The sequence below is a fragment of the Nicotiana attenuata genome, unplaced genomic scaffold (genome assembly GCF_001879085.1).
Source record: "Nicotiana attenuata strain UT unplaced genomic scaffold, NIATTr2, whole genome shotgun sequence".
Classification (NCBI taxonomy): Eukaryota; Viridiplantae; Streptophyta; class Magnoliopsida; order Solanales; family Solanaceae; genus Nicotiana; species Nicotiana attenuata.
The window spans coordinates 226,087-244,977 of NW_017671783.1; the positions used below are offsets into that span (position 1 = coordinate 226,087).

Sequence of the window (18,891 nt, forward strand, 5' to 3'; positions counted from 1 at the left end):
GGAATTTAGGAAATTTATGGGAAAGGTTGGGAAATCACTTAAATAGTTATAATTCAACCTTGTAAGCCCTTATTGACTAATTCCTATATTGTTTAACTAGTTCGTGCGCTTTCAGCTTCGCTTTGAGGCTTCGGGCGTGTTCTTGATATTGGAACTGCACTTTGGAGCGAGGTGAGTCTCCTTTCTAAGCTCGTGAGGGGGAATTGACCCTCTACGACTAATAAAGGATAAATTGCTATTAAATGCGGGGGCGACGTACGTACTAGGTGACGAGAGCCCGTGCGTAGCTACTATGATATTAAATGTTTGGGTAGTTTAGGACCCACATCATGCCTAATGTGAGATATCCATTATTTGAATTATCGAAATGATCTTTTATGATATGTTAAGAGACTAGAGAAGGATGAAAAGTGATCATACGAATATTGTTGAACCTTGTAAGGATTTCCTTGTATATAAATGATGCCTTTGTGTGCATTCTTGATGTTTTAATTGATATTTGTGGATCGGGCCGATCGCCTCGGTGAAATAGATGCATCTATGGTACGGGCCGTTCGACCCTTGGCAGTGCACAATTTATATTCTGTTGGAGCGGGCCTTCAACCTCGACATTGTTGCGCATGATATATATATATATATATATATATATATATATATATATATATATATATATGCTTGAGCCTAGACCTTTCATGATTTATTGCTAAGTATGCAAAAGAGGAAAATGATAAAAGAAGTATGATTATGATTTCCATTGTAACTGAGGTTTAATTTAAATATCCATGCTTTAAATCGTACATCATCATTATGATATTATCCTGACCTAGTGGGTATCAAGTCGACCTCTCGTCTCTACTTCTTCGAGATTAGGCGGGATACTCACTGGGTACATATTGTTTATGTACTCATGCTACGCTTCTGTACTTAAATGTACAGGGTCTGAGGCTGATTCATTTGGATATCGATCGGGTGTGCGCCAGTGAGTGGCTGTAGAGACTTCTACGGTGAGCTGCTTCCCTTCCTACATCGCTCGGCAGCCGGATGGAGTCTTCTTTTGTATTTTTGCTGTCTTTCCCTTATTTCAGACAGTAGGGTAGAGATGTTGTATATTCTACTAGATGCCTGTACATTGTGACACCAGGTCTTGGCACACACACGCATTAATAGACTTGCTTTTGGGGTTGTATGTTTTATTTTTTACTATATTATCTCTCTTCGTTCTAAACCCTAGTTGAATGGGTATTTCACTTAAATTTGAGTTTGATTCTATATGAATTGTTAGTAATATTCCGCACTTCGCTTGCCCGGCAAGGTTGTTGGGCGCCATCATGACCTGTTATGGAAATGGGTCATGACAACATGGTATCAGAGCACTAGGTTCACGTAGGTCTCACAGTGTTACGGGCAAACCTAGTAGAGTCTTGTAGATCGGTACGGAGACGTCTGTATTTATCTTCGAGAGGCTATAGGGTATTAGGAAAGACTACTCTTTATTCACTTCCTATCGTGCAATGGTTGATGTGCTAAATTTCCATTTCTATTCTCTCACAGATGGTGAGAACTCGTACCGCTGACGTTCGGACCCGGGAGGAGCTGCTCCCCCCGTTGCTAGAGGCCGAGGTCGAGGTCGGGGGAGGGCACCGGCCCGTGGTAGGGGACGAGGGCACCCTAGAGCCATTCCAGTCATACCACCAGCAGACCCTGTGGGGGATCCCATTATTGAGGAGCAGGGTGAGATACCTGCAGCTGAGCCTACCCCGGCAGATTTCATGACAGCACCGGGATTTCAGGAGGTCATGGGTCGCATGCTTCGGTTCATGGATACTATGACTCAGGCTGGTTTATTTCCAGCGGATCCAGCTACTTCACAGGCAGGAGGGGGAGCACAGACCCCTACTGCTCAGGCCCCAGGTCATACAGCCGCAGTTTATCAGACTCCAGGTGCAGTACCCGCAGATGGGGTTCAGCCAGTTGCTGCAGTGGCGCCCCAGCTCAGGCCAGCTGTGGACGGCGATCCGCAGAAGCTATTGGACAGATGGACCAGGTTGCGCCCTCCAGTCTTCGGGGGTGAGCGTCATGAGGATGCCCATGATTTCATTGACAGGTGAAGGGATAGACTGCACAACATGAGGATACTTGAGTCACATGGAGTTGACTTCTCCACTTTCCAGTTGGAGGGCAGGGCCCGTAGATGGTGGCAGTCCTATGCTCTTAGCAGGCCAGTAGGTTCTCCTCCCCTCACTTGGGGTCAGTTCACCCAGTTATTTCTTGATCGATACATTCCACCCTCTGAGAGGGAAGGGTTGCGTCATCAGTTTGAGAATTTACAGCAGGGTCAGATGTCAGTGACCGATTATGAGGCGAGATTCTCTGAGTTGTCTCGCCATGCACTTATGATACTTCCCACAGAGATAGAGAGGGTACGGCGATTTGTTGCGGGATTACATCCCACTATTCGGAACAGTATGGCTCGAGAGGTGGAGATGGGCACAGGTTATCAGCTTACACATGAGATTGCTCGTAGGATTGAGGGTTACCGTCAGAGGGGTTTTGAGCAGATGCAGCAGGAGAAGAGGGCCAGATTCTTCGGAGAGTTTAGAGGCGCCCCAACTAGGGGTAGGGGTCACTCCGGGAGGGGTCAGCCCAGTAGGCCCCCAATTTCAGCACCACCACCTGCTCGGGGTGCTCTAGCGCGCTCTTATTTCAGCGCCATGCCAGAGAGTTCTTATCGCCCACCAGCCGTTCAGGGTTCTTCTAGTGGGTATTCAGGTCCTCCAAATTCTTCCGGTTCTTATCTCAGTGCTATGCTAGAGAGTTCATACCGTCTGCCGCCCATTCAGGCTTCTTCTAGTGGATCTTCTGGTTTTCAGAGTCAGCCATCTGGGCAGCAGGCCACCGCACCACGTTGTTTTGAGTGCGGATACCCAGGTCACATGAGGAGGTACTGCCCCAGGCTTCGGGGTAAGGCTATACAGCAGTGACAGCAGCCCATGGTTCTAGCACCAGCGACCCAGCCACCTAGAGGTGGAGGACAGACCGGTAGAGGTCGTCCTAGAGGTGGAGGCCAGACAGGGAGAGGTCAGCCAGATGCTTCTCAGTCGGGTGGAGGCCAGGCAGTCGGCGCTCCAGCCAGATTCTATGCTCTCCCGGCCAGGCTAGATGCATTGGCCTCAGATGCCATTATCACAGGTATTATTTCAGTCAGCGGTAGGGGTACTTCGGTATTATTTGATCCAGGATCTACTTATTCCTATGTGTCCTCTCTGTTTGCTCGTTTTCTGGTTACTTCTCCTGAGTTCTTGGGTGTTCCTGTTCATGTGTCCACTCCTGTGGGTGATTGTGTGGTTGTGGATCGGGTCTACCGGTCCTGCGTGATTACTTTCTATGGTTATGAGACTAGAGCAGACCTTCTGTTGCTTGATATGCTTGATTTTGAGGTCATTTTAGGCATGGATTGGTTATCCCCATATCACGCCATCCTTGATTGTTATGCCAAGACTATTTCGCTAGCTATGCCAGGATTGCCGAGATTAGAGTGGAAGGGTTCCACAGCTGATACGCCTAGTAGAGTTATTTCTTTCTTGAAGGCTCAGCGCATGGTTGAGAAAGGGTGTTTGGCTTATTTAGCTTATGTTCGAGACACCACCGCAGAGTCTCCGACGATTGATTCAGTGCCAGTGGTCCGAGAGTTCGCCGATGTTTTCCCTTCTGATCTTCCGGGCATGCCTCCGGATCGCGATATTGATTTCTGTATTGACTTGGCTCCAGGCACTCAGCCTATATCTATCCTACCGTACCGTATGGCTCCTAAGGAGTTGAAGGAGCTGAAGGAGCAGTTGGAGGAGTTACTGGCAAAGGGGTTTGTTAGGCCCAGTGTATCGCCTTGGGATGCACCGGTTTTATTCGTGAAGAAGAAGGATGGGACTATGCGGATGTGCATTGATAACCACCAGTTAAACAAGGTCACCATCAAGAACAAGTATCCGTTGCCGCGTATTGACGATTTGTTTGACCAGCTGCAGGGTGCTAGGGTGTTCTCTAAGATTGACTTGAGGTCAGGGTATCATCAGCTGAAGATTCGGGATTCAGATGTCCCGAAGACTTCATTCAGGACTAGATATTGCCATTATGAGTTTTTGGTGATGTCCTTTGGGTTGACGAATGCTCCAACGGCGTTTTATGGACTTGATGAACAGGGCGTTCAGGCCTTTTATTGATTCTTTTGTTATCGTCTTCATTGACAACATCTTGATATACTCACATAGCCTGGGGGAGCACGAGCAGCATTTGAGAGTAGTGCTTCAGACCTTGCGAGAGCAGAGGCTATATGATAAGTTCTCCAAGTGTGAGTTCTGGCTAGAGCCAGTGGCATTCCTGGGGCATATTGTGTCAGGAGAGGGTATTAATGTGGATCCTAAGAAGATTGAGGCAGTTCAGAGTTGGTCACATCCTACTTCAGTGACCGAGATCAGGAGCTTCCTGGGGTTAGCAGGTTACTACCGGCGATTTGTGCAGGGCTTTTCAACTATTGCTTCACCCTTGACCAGATTGACCCAAAAGGGTGTCCCATTCCATTGGTCCGACGAGTGCTAGGAGAGCTTTTAGAATCTCAAGACAGCTTTGACTACAACACCGGTTCTTGTATTGCCTTCCGGTTCAGGGATGTATATTGTCTATTGCGACGCTTCTCGCGTAGGCTTGGGATGTGTATTGATGCAGGAGGGACGAGTTATTGCTTATGCTTCATGTCAGCTGAAGATTCATGAGAAGAACTACCCATTGCACGACCTAGAGTTGGCGGCGATTGTTCACGCCCTTAAGATATGGAGGCATTATTTGTATGGGGTGTCATGTGAGGTTTACACCGATCACCGCAGTTTGCAACACCTGTTCAAGTGGAGGGACCTTAATTTGAGGCAGCGCAGGTAGCTCGAGTTACTCAAGGATTATGACATTACCATTCTTTATCATCCGAGTGAGGCGAATGTGGTCGCGAATGCCTTGAGCAGAAAGGCGGAGAGTATGGGTAGTTTGGCATTCATTCCTGCCGAGGAGAGACCATTAGCCTTGGACATTCAATCCTTGGCTAACAGACTTGTGAGGTTGGATATTTCGGAGCCCAGCCGAGTTTTAGCATGTGTGGTTGCTCAGTCTTCATTATTGGGGTAGATTAAGACCCGACAGCTCGATGATCCGCATTTGGCAGCCGTCAGGGAGACGGTACTTCAGGGAGCTGCCAAGGAGGTTACTATTGGCGAGGATGGTGTGTTACGGCTTCAGGGCCGTGTATGTGTTCCTAATGTGGATGGTTTGAGGAGGAGGATTCTAGAGGAGGCCCACAGTTCGAGGTACTCCATTCATCCGGGTGCCACGAAGATGTATCGTGACTTGAGGCAGCATTACTGGTGGCAGAGGATGAAGAAGGACATCGTGGAGTATGTAGCTAAATGTTTAAATTGCCAGCAGGTCAAGTATGAGCATCAGATGCCAGGTGGCCTACTTCATCAGATGCCTATTCCGGAGTGGAAGTGGGAGCGCATCACCATGAACTTCGTAGTTGGGTTACCGCAGACCTTGCGAAAGGTTGATTCAGTTTGGGTTATTATGGACAGGTTGACCAAGTCCGCTCACTTCATTCTAGTGGCGACTACTTATACAGCGGAGAGGTATGCTCAGATTTATATTCGGGAGATAGTTCGGTTGCATGGTGTACCGGTCTCCATCATATCAGACAGGGGACCTCAGTTCACATCTCACTTTTGGAGAGCCGTTCAGAGCGGGTTGGGGAGCCGCGTGGAGCTCAGCACAGCATTTCATCCGCAGACCGATGGGCAGTCGGAGCGGACTGTTCGGATTTTGGAGGATATGCTTAGGGCATGTGTTATTGACTTTGGAGGTCATTGGGATCAGTTCCTGCCCTTAGAGGAATTTGCATACAACAACAACTATCAGTCCAGCATAGAGATGGCCCCGTACGAGGCTTTATATGGTCGGCGTTGTCGTTCTCCTATTGGGTGGTTCGAGCCTGGTGAGGCTAAGTTACTTGGTACAGATCTGGTACAGGATGCGGTGGATAAAGTGAAGTTGATTCAGGAGAGGCTTCGCACAGCTCAGTCCAGACAGAAGAGTTACGCGGATCAGAAGGCGCGTGATGTATCATTCATGATTGGTGAGAAGGTTCTCTTGAAAGTCTCGCCGATGAAGGGTATTATGAGGTTCGAGAAGAAGGGCAAGTTGAGCCCAAGGTTTATTGGTCCTTTTGAGGTGTTGAAGCGAGTTGGGGAGGTTGCTTATGAGCTTGCTTTACCTCCCAGTTTATCGGGAGTTCACCCAGTGTTCCATATATCGATGCTCCGGAAGTATCATGACGACCTATCACATGGATTGGACTTCGGCACCATCCAGCTAGATGAGAGTTTGGGCTATGAGGAAGAGCCAGTTGCCATTGTTGACAGACAGGATCGCCAGTTGAGATCCAAGAGGATTTCTGCGGTAAAGGTCCAGTGGAGGGGCCAACCGGTTGAGGAGGCGACCTGGGAGTCCGAGGAGGACATGTGGAGCCGATATCCCCACTTATTCAGCAGACCAAGTACTTCTTTTCTATTTCCGTTCGAGGACGAACGTTTGTTTAAGAGGTGGAGAATGTAATGACCCGACTGGTCATTTTACTGTTTAGAACCCCGTTCCCTAAAATGAAACTTTCCACGTCTTCCTTAGCTAAACTACGACTTGCGGGGATGATTAGTTCGGAAGTTAGAAGAGTTTTGAGTGAAAATAAAACCAATTATTTCCTTAAGGTTTTCTTAAAAGGCCAAATTTCACTTCGGTCAACTTTCTTGGGAAACGGACCCGGATTCGTGATTTGACGGTCCCGGAAGGTCCGTGGAAAAATATGGGACCTGGGCGTATGCTCGAAATCGAATTCCGAGGTCCCTAGCCCGGGTACGGAATTTTTATGTAAAATTGTTAAATCGAAGTTTTAAAGAATTAAAGAATCTAAGTATTCATTAAAAACCTAGGTATCGGGTTCGGATTCCGGTTCCGAAACTTGGTACAAGTCCGAAATATCAGTTAAGACCCACCCGTAAAATTTGGTGTCAATCCGAGTAGTTTAAGGGCGTTTTGACCCGTTGAAAGGAGATTAAGAACTTGAAGTTCATTAAGTTGATTCAAGTGGTTTTGGGGTTCGATTCCTTGATTTAGCATTGTTTTGGGTGTTTCGAGGGTTCGACTAGGTCCGCCTCGTGATTTCAGACTTATCGGTATGTTCGGGCGGGGCTCGGGAGCCCCGAGCGTCAAATGGTCGAGGATCGAGTGAGATATCCATTATTTGAATTATCGAAATGATCTTTTATGATATGTTAAGAGACTAGAGAAGGACGAAAAGTGATCATACGAATATTGTTGAACCTTGTAAGGATTTCCTTGTATATAAATGATGCCTTTGTGTGCATTCTTGATGTTTTAATTGATATTGTGGATCGGGCCGATCGCCTCGGTGAAATAGATGCATCTATGGTACGGGCCGTTCGACCCTTGGCAGTGCACAATTTATATTCTGTTAGAGCGGGTCGTCAACCTCGGCATTGTTGCGCATGATATATATATATATATATATATATATATATANTGATGTTGTCTTGATATTTGTGGATCGGGCCGATCACCTCGGTGAAATAGATGCATCTATGGTACGGGCCGTTCGACCCTCGGCAGTGCACAATTTATATTCTGTTGGAGCGGGCCGTCGACCTCGGCATTGTTGCGCATGATATATATATATGCTTGAGCCAAGACCTTTCATGATTTATTGCTAAGTATGCAAAAGAAGGAAAATGATAAAAGAAGTATGATTATGATTTCCATTGTAACTGAGGTTTAATTTAAATATCCATGCTTTAAATCGTACATCATCATTACGATATTATCCTGACCTAGTGGGTATCAAGTCGACCTCTCGTCTCTACTTCTTCGAGATTAGGCGGGATACTCACTGGTACATATTGTTTATGTACTCATGCTACGCTTCTGTACTTAAATGTACAGGATCTGAGGTTGATTCATTTAGATATCGATCGGGTGTGCGCCAGTGAGTGGCTGTAGAGACTTCTACGGTGAGCTGTTTCCCTTCCTACATCGCTCGGCAGCCGGATGGAGTCTTCTTTTGTATTTTTGCTGTCTTTCCCTTATTTCAGACAGTAGGGTAGAGATGTTATTCTACTAGATGCCCATACATTGTGACACCAGGTCTTGGCACACACACGCATTAGTATACTTGCTTTTGGGGTTGTATGTTTTATTTTCTACTATATTACCTCTCTTCGTTCTAAACCCTAGTTGAATGGGTATTTCACTTAAATTTGAGTTTGATTCTATATGAATTGTTAGTAATATTCCGCACTTGGCTTGCCCGGCAAGGTTGTTGGGCGCCATCATGACCTGTTATGGAAATGGGTCGTGACAAGCTCCACGTTTTTTGGTGGTGTTACAAAGCAAAATGAAGAAGAGATAGTTAAGAAGTTTGGATACTCTAAAGGTACTCTGTTTGTGAAGTATCTAGGTGTGCCCTTAACTACTAAGAAGATGACTACTGCACAATGGCAACCATTGATTGAAAAAATGGTTAAAAGGATAACTTCATGGGTAGCAAAGAAGCTATCCTATGCTAGAAGAATTCAATTAGTACAGTCTGTGTTGTTTGGTATTCAGGTTTACTGGTCTCAGCTGTTCTTAATTCCTAGTAAGGTGCTTAAAGCTATTGAAGCATACTGTAGGATTTATATATGGTCTGGTGTCAATGTGATCGCAAGGAGATCTCTGTTGGCATGGGAGAAGCTATGTCTCCCTAAGAGTGCTGGTGGTCTGAATTTGATCTATTTGAGGATATGGAACAAAGCAGCAACAGCTAAAAACTACTGGGATCTAGCACATAAGAGAGATAAAATGTGGATCAAATAGATCCACGAATACTATATAAAGGAACAACAGCTGGCTACCATGAAGATACCACATCAAGCTTCATGGTTAGTCAGGAAAGCGATTGAGGCAAGAGATGAGGTTGAAGCAATACAGAGGCCAATGGAAGGGAAATGTAGCATAATAAGACAATTTTACCTGATTATGCTGGGCCAACAACCACGAGTTGAATGGAAGATGTTTATGTTCAGGAATGAAGCAAGGGCAAAAGCAAAATTCACAATGTGGCTATTCTTCCAAGATAGTATGATGACCAGTGATAGACTACATAATGGGGAATACATGTCGACAACGATTGTGTTATGTGCAAAGTACATGAAGAAACCAGGAACCACATCTTTTTGGAATGTGAATACTCTAAGAGGGTATGGGGGAAACTGTTAAAGTGGATGCAGAAACAACCAGGTTGGCAAATAGAATCAAACCAGCACTGGAAATGGGCTAAAGAGAATGCAAAGGGGAGATCGACTAAGGCTGGAATTTTCAAGATGGTGTATACTGAAGCTATTCATGCAATCTGGAATGAAAGAAATCACAGGATTTTCCAAAAGCAAAACAAAGCAGCTGAGGAGTTAGCTAGGAGAATTGCTTATGTATGTAATGTTAGAGCAACTAAGAGGAATAGACAAATGATATAACAATATGGTTTTTAGGTGTAAGTAATAGGGATATGAGGAGATATAGAAATATGTATAGGGCAGAGAGACTAAACAGTTAGACAGCTGATTGTGAAAATCAGCTGTGGCTATGTAAAGAATTTAATGGTGATCAATAGAAAAATTTAATTACCAAAAAAAAATTTATATATTTTTTCTTTAAAAAATAACTAAAAATATTTGTAATCCTCTTATAAGATGTAATACTTTATTGAATATCTTTTTAACTTTAAATAATGGTTGATTTTAACTTGTATCATCAGTTTCTTAATAAGTATGATTGTAATGCGTCAATCTCTTTGTGCTTCTATATTACTCTTATATCGTTTTCAAATTTGAAATTGTATTTTATCCAATAATTGTTAAAATTAAATAGAACGTATCATCTATTTTTAATGATTAAAAAATTCTATCAACATTTCGCTAAAAAATTTCGTGCTTCCAATATAGTGTAAATAAATGAACTAAGCTATTTCCTTGTAAGATAATGTCAGTATCGCTCTAACCTATTTATAATTGGCAAAAGCTTAATGCAAGAAATCAAGACTTCCTTGTTGCTCTCTAAATTTCTTTTCGTTGATGGCGTGCCGAATTCTTCTTTAGATTTTAGAATATTATGTTCCATCCTTTCTTATGATATTCGTAATTTGATAAAGACCATGTCGTGTATATATGGTAGTGAACTATGCTATTGGCTTTATTAGGTCAAGTTGCAATAGTAGAAAATATTATAAATACACCCCGTACTTTTTCTTTTATTAGTTTCTATGTACATATCTCGTATTAACACCAAATGATTAAAAGATAATAATCAAACAAATAAGCATAAAGTTAAATAGTAAGGGGGTTCCAAATTTTTTCACAAAAGTAAACATATTAAACTAATCTTCTTCGCTTTCAACCTTCATTGATTAGAGAATATTTTGATATAAGCATAAACAAATAGTAAATAGTCTAAAATAGGGACTTTTCAAGATGATACTATTTTGATCTACTCTTCCTCCCTTTTAACCATTACTAGAGGGGTAAAGCTTGAAATTCTAGGTCCAATCCTGAGGGTGTGATGGTCTTCACATAGATCCCGATACTCTCAATACAATCGGGATATTTGGTGCCGTGAAATCCACCAAAAGAACGATCTTCTCCTATTTGAAAGTTGAACTTTGTGCAAAATGATGTGGTATTGCCGCCATATGGTCCATAGGAACTTTTGTTGGTGCCAAATGTTATTGATCTCAAAAAATTCAAACGGTACGCACATGTAACGACCCGACCGGTCATTTTGAGCTTTAACGCGTTCTTCGGCGGTTTGAGGCCATGAGCATCTTCACTTCAGGCATTATGACTCGTACGCGTGGTCGAAATTGGATTTTGGGAAGTTCGGAGTCGATTTGGAAAGAGAATTCTCTTTTCGGAAGCTTTAAGTTGAAAGAATTAACTAGGATTGGATTTTTGAGTAAACGACCTCGGAATCGGGATTCGGGGGTTCCAACAGGTTCGTATGATGATTTCGGACTCACGTGTATGCCCGGATCGGATTTTGGATGACCCGGGAGCGTTCTGGCGCCAATTGTGGAAGTTAGCATTTTGGAAGAAATTTCATAAGTTTGGGTTGAAGTGCATTTCAGTGTTATCGATGTCCGTTTGGGATTCTGAGTCTGGGAGTAGCTCCGTATGGTGATTCGGGTATTGGGAGCGCGACCGGAAATGAATTCGGAGGTCTATGGGCCATTTTGGAGTCATTTGGCTGAAGATAGAAATTTGAAGGTTTTTGAGAAATTTGACCGGAAGTGGACTTTTTGATATCGGGGTCGGAATCCAATTCCGGAAGTTGGAGTAGGTCCGTAATGTCGAATGTGACTTGCGTGCAAATTTTGAGATCAATCGGATGTGATTTGATAGGTTTCGACATCGAAAGTAGAAGTTTGAAATTCTAAAGTTCATAAAGCTTGGATTGGAGGTCGATTCGTGGTTTTAGCGTTGTTTGATATGATTTGAGGCCTCGAGCAAGTCTGTAATGTGTTTTGGGACTGGTTGGTAAGATTGGTTGGGGTCCCGGGGACCTCGGGTGGATTCCGGGTGGTTAACGGATCAGAAATGAAATTTTAGAGAAGGCTGAAGTTGCTGGTTGCTGGTGTAACCGCACCTGCGAAACTAGGGCCGCAGGTGCGGCCTTCGTGCTGCAGAAGCAAAAATGGACGGCTAGGCTGGGACCGCAGATGCGGTCATTTTGCCGCAGATGCGGGACCGCACCTGCGGAAGGAGAAGCGCAGATGCGGAAGTTGAAGGATTGGGGGAAGACCGCAGAAGCGACAACTGGTCCGCACCTGCGGGATCGCAGGTGCGAAAGGACTGGAGGCAGTGAGCGTTTTAAAAATCGGGATTTAGCCATTTTCTCTCATTTTTCTCTTGGCTTGGACGATTCTTGGAGGGTTTCAAGAGGGGGTTTTCATCATCAACGACAAGGTAAGCCATCACCACCTATCTTGAGTTAAATACATTGATTATGTACGAATTTGAGCATGAAATTTGTAGAAACTTGGGGTTTGAGGGAAAACCTAGAAAATTTATATTCTTGGATTTTGACCACGATTTTGGGGATGAAATTAAGAGAAAATCATATAGTTGAGTTCGTGAGTTCATAGGTAAACTTTATCTTCGAAAAATTTAGGAATCCGGGCACGTGGGCCCGAGGGCAATTTTGTCAACTTTTCGATCGGGGTTAGGAATTATTATGAATTGGATTGTAATGAGTAATTGAGCATATATTAATGAATTTGCATAATTATTGGATAGTTTTGGAGCATTTAGCATCGATTCGAGTCTTCGGAAGGGCGTGGAATGCCGATTATGGATCGTCGGAGCAAGGTGAGTCACCTTTCTAACCTTGTAAGAGGGAATTGTCCCCATAGGTGAAATAATTGATTATGTGCTTCTATTTGTGGGGCTACGTACGCACGAGGTGACGAGGGTCCATGCGTAGCTACTATTGTGTTTAAGTCCGGGTAGTCTAGGACCCAAAAGCATGCTATACTTGGAATATTAGTAATCTTATTGACAGTTTGATTTGCCTAAATCACATTGAATCAGTAAATGAACTTCTAAAAAAATTAAACTTCATTTTCTAAAATCTTTAAAAGAGAATTGGTTTTTCTTTGGATAATTGTTCCCTGTTGATTTCTTGATTGACTGTTTGTGTGTGTTTAATTTCGGAACGGGCCGAACGCCTCGGTAGATTAAATAGATGCATCTATGGTTCGCGCCATTCAACCCTCTAACAGTGCACAGTTTAAATATTGTTGGATCGGGCCGTACGTACTCGGCATGATATGTGCATGCTTGTATTGCTTGCCTGAGAATTATAAATGTTGATATTTGCCTTTCCTGGCCCGATATAAATTGATAAAGATAATGAAAGGTAAATCTTGGAAATCCTTTATTATTTGAGAAGGTGTTTACCTGCTTTCCAACTTTATGAGTTATAATTGCTATATAAATTCATGATTTCCTCACATTTTTACTATATTAGTATTGGACCACTAGCAAGTATCGAAGTCGACCTCTCGTCTCTACTTCTTCGAGATTAGACGGGATACTTGCTGAGTACACGTTGTTTTCGTACTCATGCCACACTTGCTGTGCATTTTTTGTTGCACAGGCACATGCATTTCTAGTGGCCTAGTGGGCATAGCTGCATGGTTGATATGAAGACTTAGGTGAGCTGCACTTCTCGAGACGACCCGCAGACGGCAGAGTCTCTTTCAGATTATTGTATTTACTTTCTGTCCAATTTGTATTCCGGACGGTTGTTGTATTATATTGCTTCCTAGAGATAGCTCATGCACTTGTGATATCGGGTTCTGGGATGGTTACGGAATTGTTCAATATTAAATTGGTTAAAGACATTTCCTTATTTCAATGAATTTCATTAATTGTTGTTTAATGTATACAAGGAACGATTTCAATAAGTTATAAAACGAGAAATTACTATTGGCTTGCCTGACAATGGTGTCCGGCGCCACCACAACCCTTAGTGAAATTTGGGTCGTGACAGCACCTCTTACCCAAGTAAAAAATTCTGATGGATAATCCAGCACAATCTTCATTATGGACAAATAAAACTTATTAATTTTAATTAAATAATCTTTCTAACAAAAAGGAAGGTAAAAAGGACTGAAATGGAATAGTAATATTGATGTCTGGTATAAACCACAGGTGTATATGGGGAAACTACTAGTAAAAGTGTTAACTACAAAAATATTAGTTTTGAATCCATATTTTCAAAAAGCTCAAAACTTTGAACTCATTAAGTTAGAAGGCTCCATGGTCAAGGGAAAATACTCTAACGAGCATCGGCCATCGAGTGCGAAACGCTAAGCACTATATATATCCACAATTTTCAAATCTAACTCTCTCTAATAAATATGTATATAATTATGTGTATTGAATTCATACCTATTAATGCAAAGACATATTGAGTGCGAAGTTGGTTGAAAAATAGAATTGAGAGAAGGGAGTCTTGGAGCAATATTATAGTTATTTTTATGTAACCTATTGGTCACGAGTTCAACTCATGGAATCAGTCCATGATACTTACATTTGGGTAAGCTACCTATATCACACCCCCTTGGGATGCAGCCTGTAGCAAAGACATGAGAAATCTTTCCAAGGGTGTTCCAACTTGAAAAAAGTGAAAACAATTCTCGATAAAGAGTGTTCAATACACATTATATACCTCTAAAATTTAATATTTAATCTATATACACAATGTAACTTTCTCCTAAGGGTAGTCACTCAACCACCCTTAAAATAGTGTAGCTTCACCACTGAGTGCAGTTAAAACCTCTCGTCTTCCCCTCACATAGAACAATGGGACAAATTAAAAGTCTGGATATCAACAAGTCCTAATCGTCCAAGTGGCAAAAATCAAGCTATTAGTCCCTCCGGTCCACTTTTTTTTTTTTTTTGACAATCCGCTAGGCAAAAGCCTAGGGCTAGTTTTTTATTAATAAAAGAAAAAAAAAGTACAACAATTGGGAATAGTACAAATTAGGGGGGACAATAGCACCGGTATTGCTACCCATATAACTCAAACCGGGCTAAACCTTACCTTACTTTAATTAATTTTTTGACATTTTTTTGTGTTCCACAATATTTGATTTTCTTTAAATGTCAAGAAACAATAACTTTTTCTAAATTAAAGTTGGTAGAGTAAGGAGCCTAGAAGTATTTGTTATATTTTTGATGAACAAATTAAGATTAATATGGTGTGGATTCCTTAATATGTGTGGGGAAAAAAATAACTTAAAGTGGACCCGAGAGAGTACTTTGTACGCCTTTGGGCATAAAAATCGTAATTTTTGAAAAAAAAAATAATATTTAAAGTTAAGTTAAAAAATTGTATTTGAAATTCAAAATTATGTTTGGACATGTGTAGACATGAAATTTGAAAAAGGCGGAATACATACGGAGACATTTAAAGTTGGCACGATCTTTCATTTAGACACCTGAACTTAAGGGAGTTCCTATTGAGCACTTAAACTACCCGAAACTTATTCCAGTTGAGCACTTCTTGCTGAGTTGGCACATAAAGTGAATTTCACCAGATATAAGCACGTGAAGACCCAAAAAAAAAAATATATATTTTTTATTTTTTCTTTTTTATTTCCTTCATCTTCTCCCTCAAAAAGAAAACAGATCTGTCAGTCGTCTCTTCACGGCCGGAATCCGGCAAGAGAAATCGGCGACCTCATCCTCTCCAAAAAAACAAGAGCCCCCCTCTTCTTCTTCCGTGCTGGTCACAGAAAAGATTCCAAAACCATAGGAAAACGATCTGAGTTTGGCGGTGCTAAGCTAGAAATATTGTGCAATCTTGTCTTGATAAGAACACAAAGATTTTAGTTTTTGTATATCAAGAGTTTGAAGGCTAGGTGTAATTAGTTGATGTTATTTGTATCTTGGATTTTCTGAATGTTTAACAAGGAGTTCAATGTTCTTCAATCTTTGATTTTTTATTTTTTATTATTGGATTTTAATTTTTCTTGTAAATTCTGGATTTGATTTAAGGTTGGAGAAGACAAGAGCAGCAGCCGCATCCCCTTGTTGCAGAGAACTGCAATTAAATGAAATCCACCGTTAATGGGGTCTCTAAAAAGCTTGAAGGTTCAAAATGGGTTACTTGATTTGATGAAATTTTGGGAAATTAATATTGGGGTTGTCTTCGGATCGTCGTGGGGAATGTTTAGCTTAAGTTATAACAAATTTGGTGGAGTTTCTCTTAAAAATTTGGATTAAAATTGTGCTTGGAACAAGAACACACATGAAAATTATGAAGAACACCAAGACCACTAATTATTTTGTTTATTAAATAGATTTAACATAGTTTTTCTTTTTTTTTTTTACTCAAAATAATATATGTCCTTTTTCTATTCGTCATCCGCCACGTCAGCAACGAGTGCATTGCACAAACTTTGTAAGTTTGGCTGATTGTCAAATAAGTGCTCAATTGGAAGAAGTTGCGGATAGTATAAGTGCTCAATTGGAAATCCCTTAAGTTCAGGTGTCTAAATGAAAGATCGTGCCAACTTTAAGTGTCTCCGCATGTGTTCCACCTTTGAAAAATGGTATTTGACAAGCATAAAGTCAAATAGTAACGGGGTTCCAAATTTTTTCACAAGTAAACATGTTTGAATTAATCTTCTTCGCTTTCAACCTTCATTGATTAGAGAATATTTTGATATAAGCATAAACAAATAGTAAATAATCTAAAATTTGGGACTTTTCAAGATGTTACTATTTTGATACTCTTCCTCCCTTTAATCCATTAGTAGAGGGGTAAAGCTTGAAATTCTAGGTCCGATCCTGTAGCAACGGTGGATCTACATGTAATTTTTGGATGCTCAAGCACTCATTATTTTTGACAAGATTTAGTAAATTTGTATAGATAATTATTAAAATATTTACATAATTATTGAGTGAGCATCCATAACTAAACTTTTTTTCTTCCTCTTTTAAAATTTTTATCAGTGAGCACCCACGACTTTAAAATCATGAATCCGCCACTATCCTGGAGGATGTGACAGTCTTCACATAGATCCCAATACTCTCAATCCAATTGAGATATTTGGTGCCGTGAAATCCACCAAAAGAACGATCTTCTCCTATTTGAAAGCTAAACTTTGTGTAACATGGTGGGATATTGCTGCCATATGGTCCATAGGAACTTTTGTTGGTGCCAAATGTTATTGATTTCAAAAAACCCTCATTGGACGCACATTTTACCCAAATAAGATATTCTGATGGATAATCCAACACAACCTTCATTATGGACATATAAAACTCATTAAAATTAATTAAATCATCTTTATAACAAAAAAGACTGAAATGGAATAGTAAATATTGGTGTTTGGGGATGGGGGATACTAATAGTAGAACCACAAAAATATTAAATTGACTCCATATTTTCAAAAAGCTCAAAACTTTGAACATATTAAGCTGACGTTTGGCCATAGAATTTGAGAGTTATTTTTCAAATTTTGTTTTCAGATATTTGTTTGTTTATAAATTCTAACTATTTTTGGCAAATTTTAAAAATAAAATTTTCAAATCTTAAATCAACGGAGCAGCTCGGTGCACTAAGCTTCTGCTATGCGCGAGATTCGGGGAAGGGGTCTATTGTACGCATTCTTACCCTACATGTGTGCAAGACGATGTTTCCACGGCTTGAACCCGTGACCTCATAGTCACATGACTACAACTTTACCAGTTACGCCAAGGCTCCACTTCATATTTTCTACTCACAAAACTTCAATTTTTTTTTTAAAATAAAATGCATGTCCGGTTGCAATTTCCAACTTTCAAAAGCCATTTTTCATCTCATCTTCAAAACTTCATTTTTTTCAAGTTTGAAACAAATCTATGTCCTAATGGTAGCTTAGTATGATGCTCAAGGGAAGAAACTCTAACATATCCACAATTTTCAACTCTTATAAATATGTATCATGTGCATGGAATTCATACTACAAAGAAATATATATTCACTGCAAATTAAGTCGGTTGAAAAATAGAATTAAAGAAGGGGAAATGGGAGAGGGATACTTACTGCTGAGAAATTTTTGCTTGGTCCAACAGTACCATGTAACTCAGACAAAGCAAAGACGCCGTTATCAACGAACAGGAATTGAAGTGAACAAACTGTTGGTCCATCGTCGGAAATAAAAATCTTGGCTATTTGACCTTTTCCCTTTTCATCCCAAACGGTTCCTTTATTTCCTCCAACTGGCCCAAACTTGATCATATTCATATTCTCATTCATTATATTCTTGCTTTATGAAATAATGTGGTAGTAGTAGTTGTAGGTAATTAGAGGAGTAACTAAGGCTTTTCAACGGTTGGTATTCCTTTGTCTTCTATTAATCTCAAAAATAGGAATCTGACTTTTCGTATAACTCAATCTTTAATCGGAAAAGGGTCTGATATATCCCTCTACTATGATAAATTGTTCAAAATTGTCCCCCGTTATACTATTGGGCCATAAAAGTCCCTGCCGTCATACTATCCTAACAAATCTGCCCTTAGTTAGACGGAAGTGCCACGTGGCATCCATCCGTGCCCTTTTAACATCTGTGCACATATGAGACGACCCGCTCCATGAAACCCACCAAACCCATAACCCGCGACCCGCCATTTATAAACCAAATAATACCCATTTCTAATAATCGCGTTGGGGAAGTAATCGTTTTAGGTAATCTAACTTCCTATGGTGATTTCAATTTCCATTTTTTAAGCCGAAAACTTTCAGATTTCAAATTCAAAATCAGAAATCTGGGTTTGTTGGTTACCTATTGTTAGAATCATTTGGAAAAATCATTTATTGTGCTTAAGTTTTGATTCAATTACTGATTTGGGAAAATATAGTTGAAGGGAAACTAAAATCACTATTGGACTATTTGGAAAAGCTTGAAGAACACCCAACTGGGTCTGTTGTGAATTTGTGATTGCTTAAAAAAGCTTTTGCGGATGAACTTTGGTTTCCGATGGCTCCTTCTACACTTCTTATCATTTTTCTTAAATTTTAATTAAATGTTTTTTATTGGCATCTGATTTCTAATCTTCCTTAATTTTATAATATATGTAAAAACAGTTACGGACGAACCATTTTCTTCCTCACAATTCAGTAACTTCTTGGGAATATGGTGATGAAAAGTAAGGAGAAGAAGAGGATGGGAACGATGATATATCAATTGGACACTGGATGTAA

The 18,891-nt window shown here is 41.0% G+C and overlaps 1 protein-coding gene across 1 annotated transcript; it reads right to left on the reverse strand.

Moving 5' to 3' along the window:
* Positions 1-16,679: 16,679 nt before the first annotated feature.
* LOC109210193 (inactive protein RESTRICTED TEV MOVEMENT 1-like) lies at positions 16,680-17,934 on the reverse strand. Its single transcript, XM_019373567.1, has 2 exons — positions 17,734-17,934; positions 16,680-16,949 (listed from the first exon to the last, which is right to left on the reverse strand). The coding sequence occupies exons 1-2, from the start codon at positions 17,932-17,934 to the stop codon at positions 16,680-16,682; spliced, it is 471 nt and encodes a 156-aa protein (XP_019229112.1).
* Between the last annotated feature and the right edge of the window lie 957 nt (positions 17,935-18,891).

Coding starts and splice junctions, on each gene's coding strand:
- LOC109210193 (XM_019373567.1), bottom strand. CDS start 17,934: ATGAATATGATCAAGTTTGGGCCAGTTGGAGGAAATAAAGGAACCGTT. Junction 16,950..17,733: donor CAAGCAAAAATTTCTCAGCA/GTAAGTATCCCT, acceptor TCCATAATGAAG/GTTGTGTTGGATTATCCATC.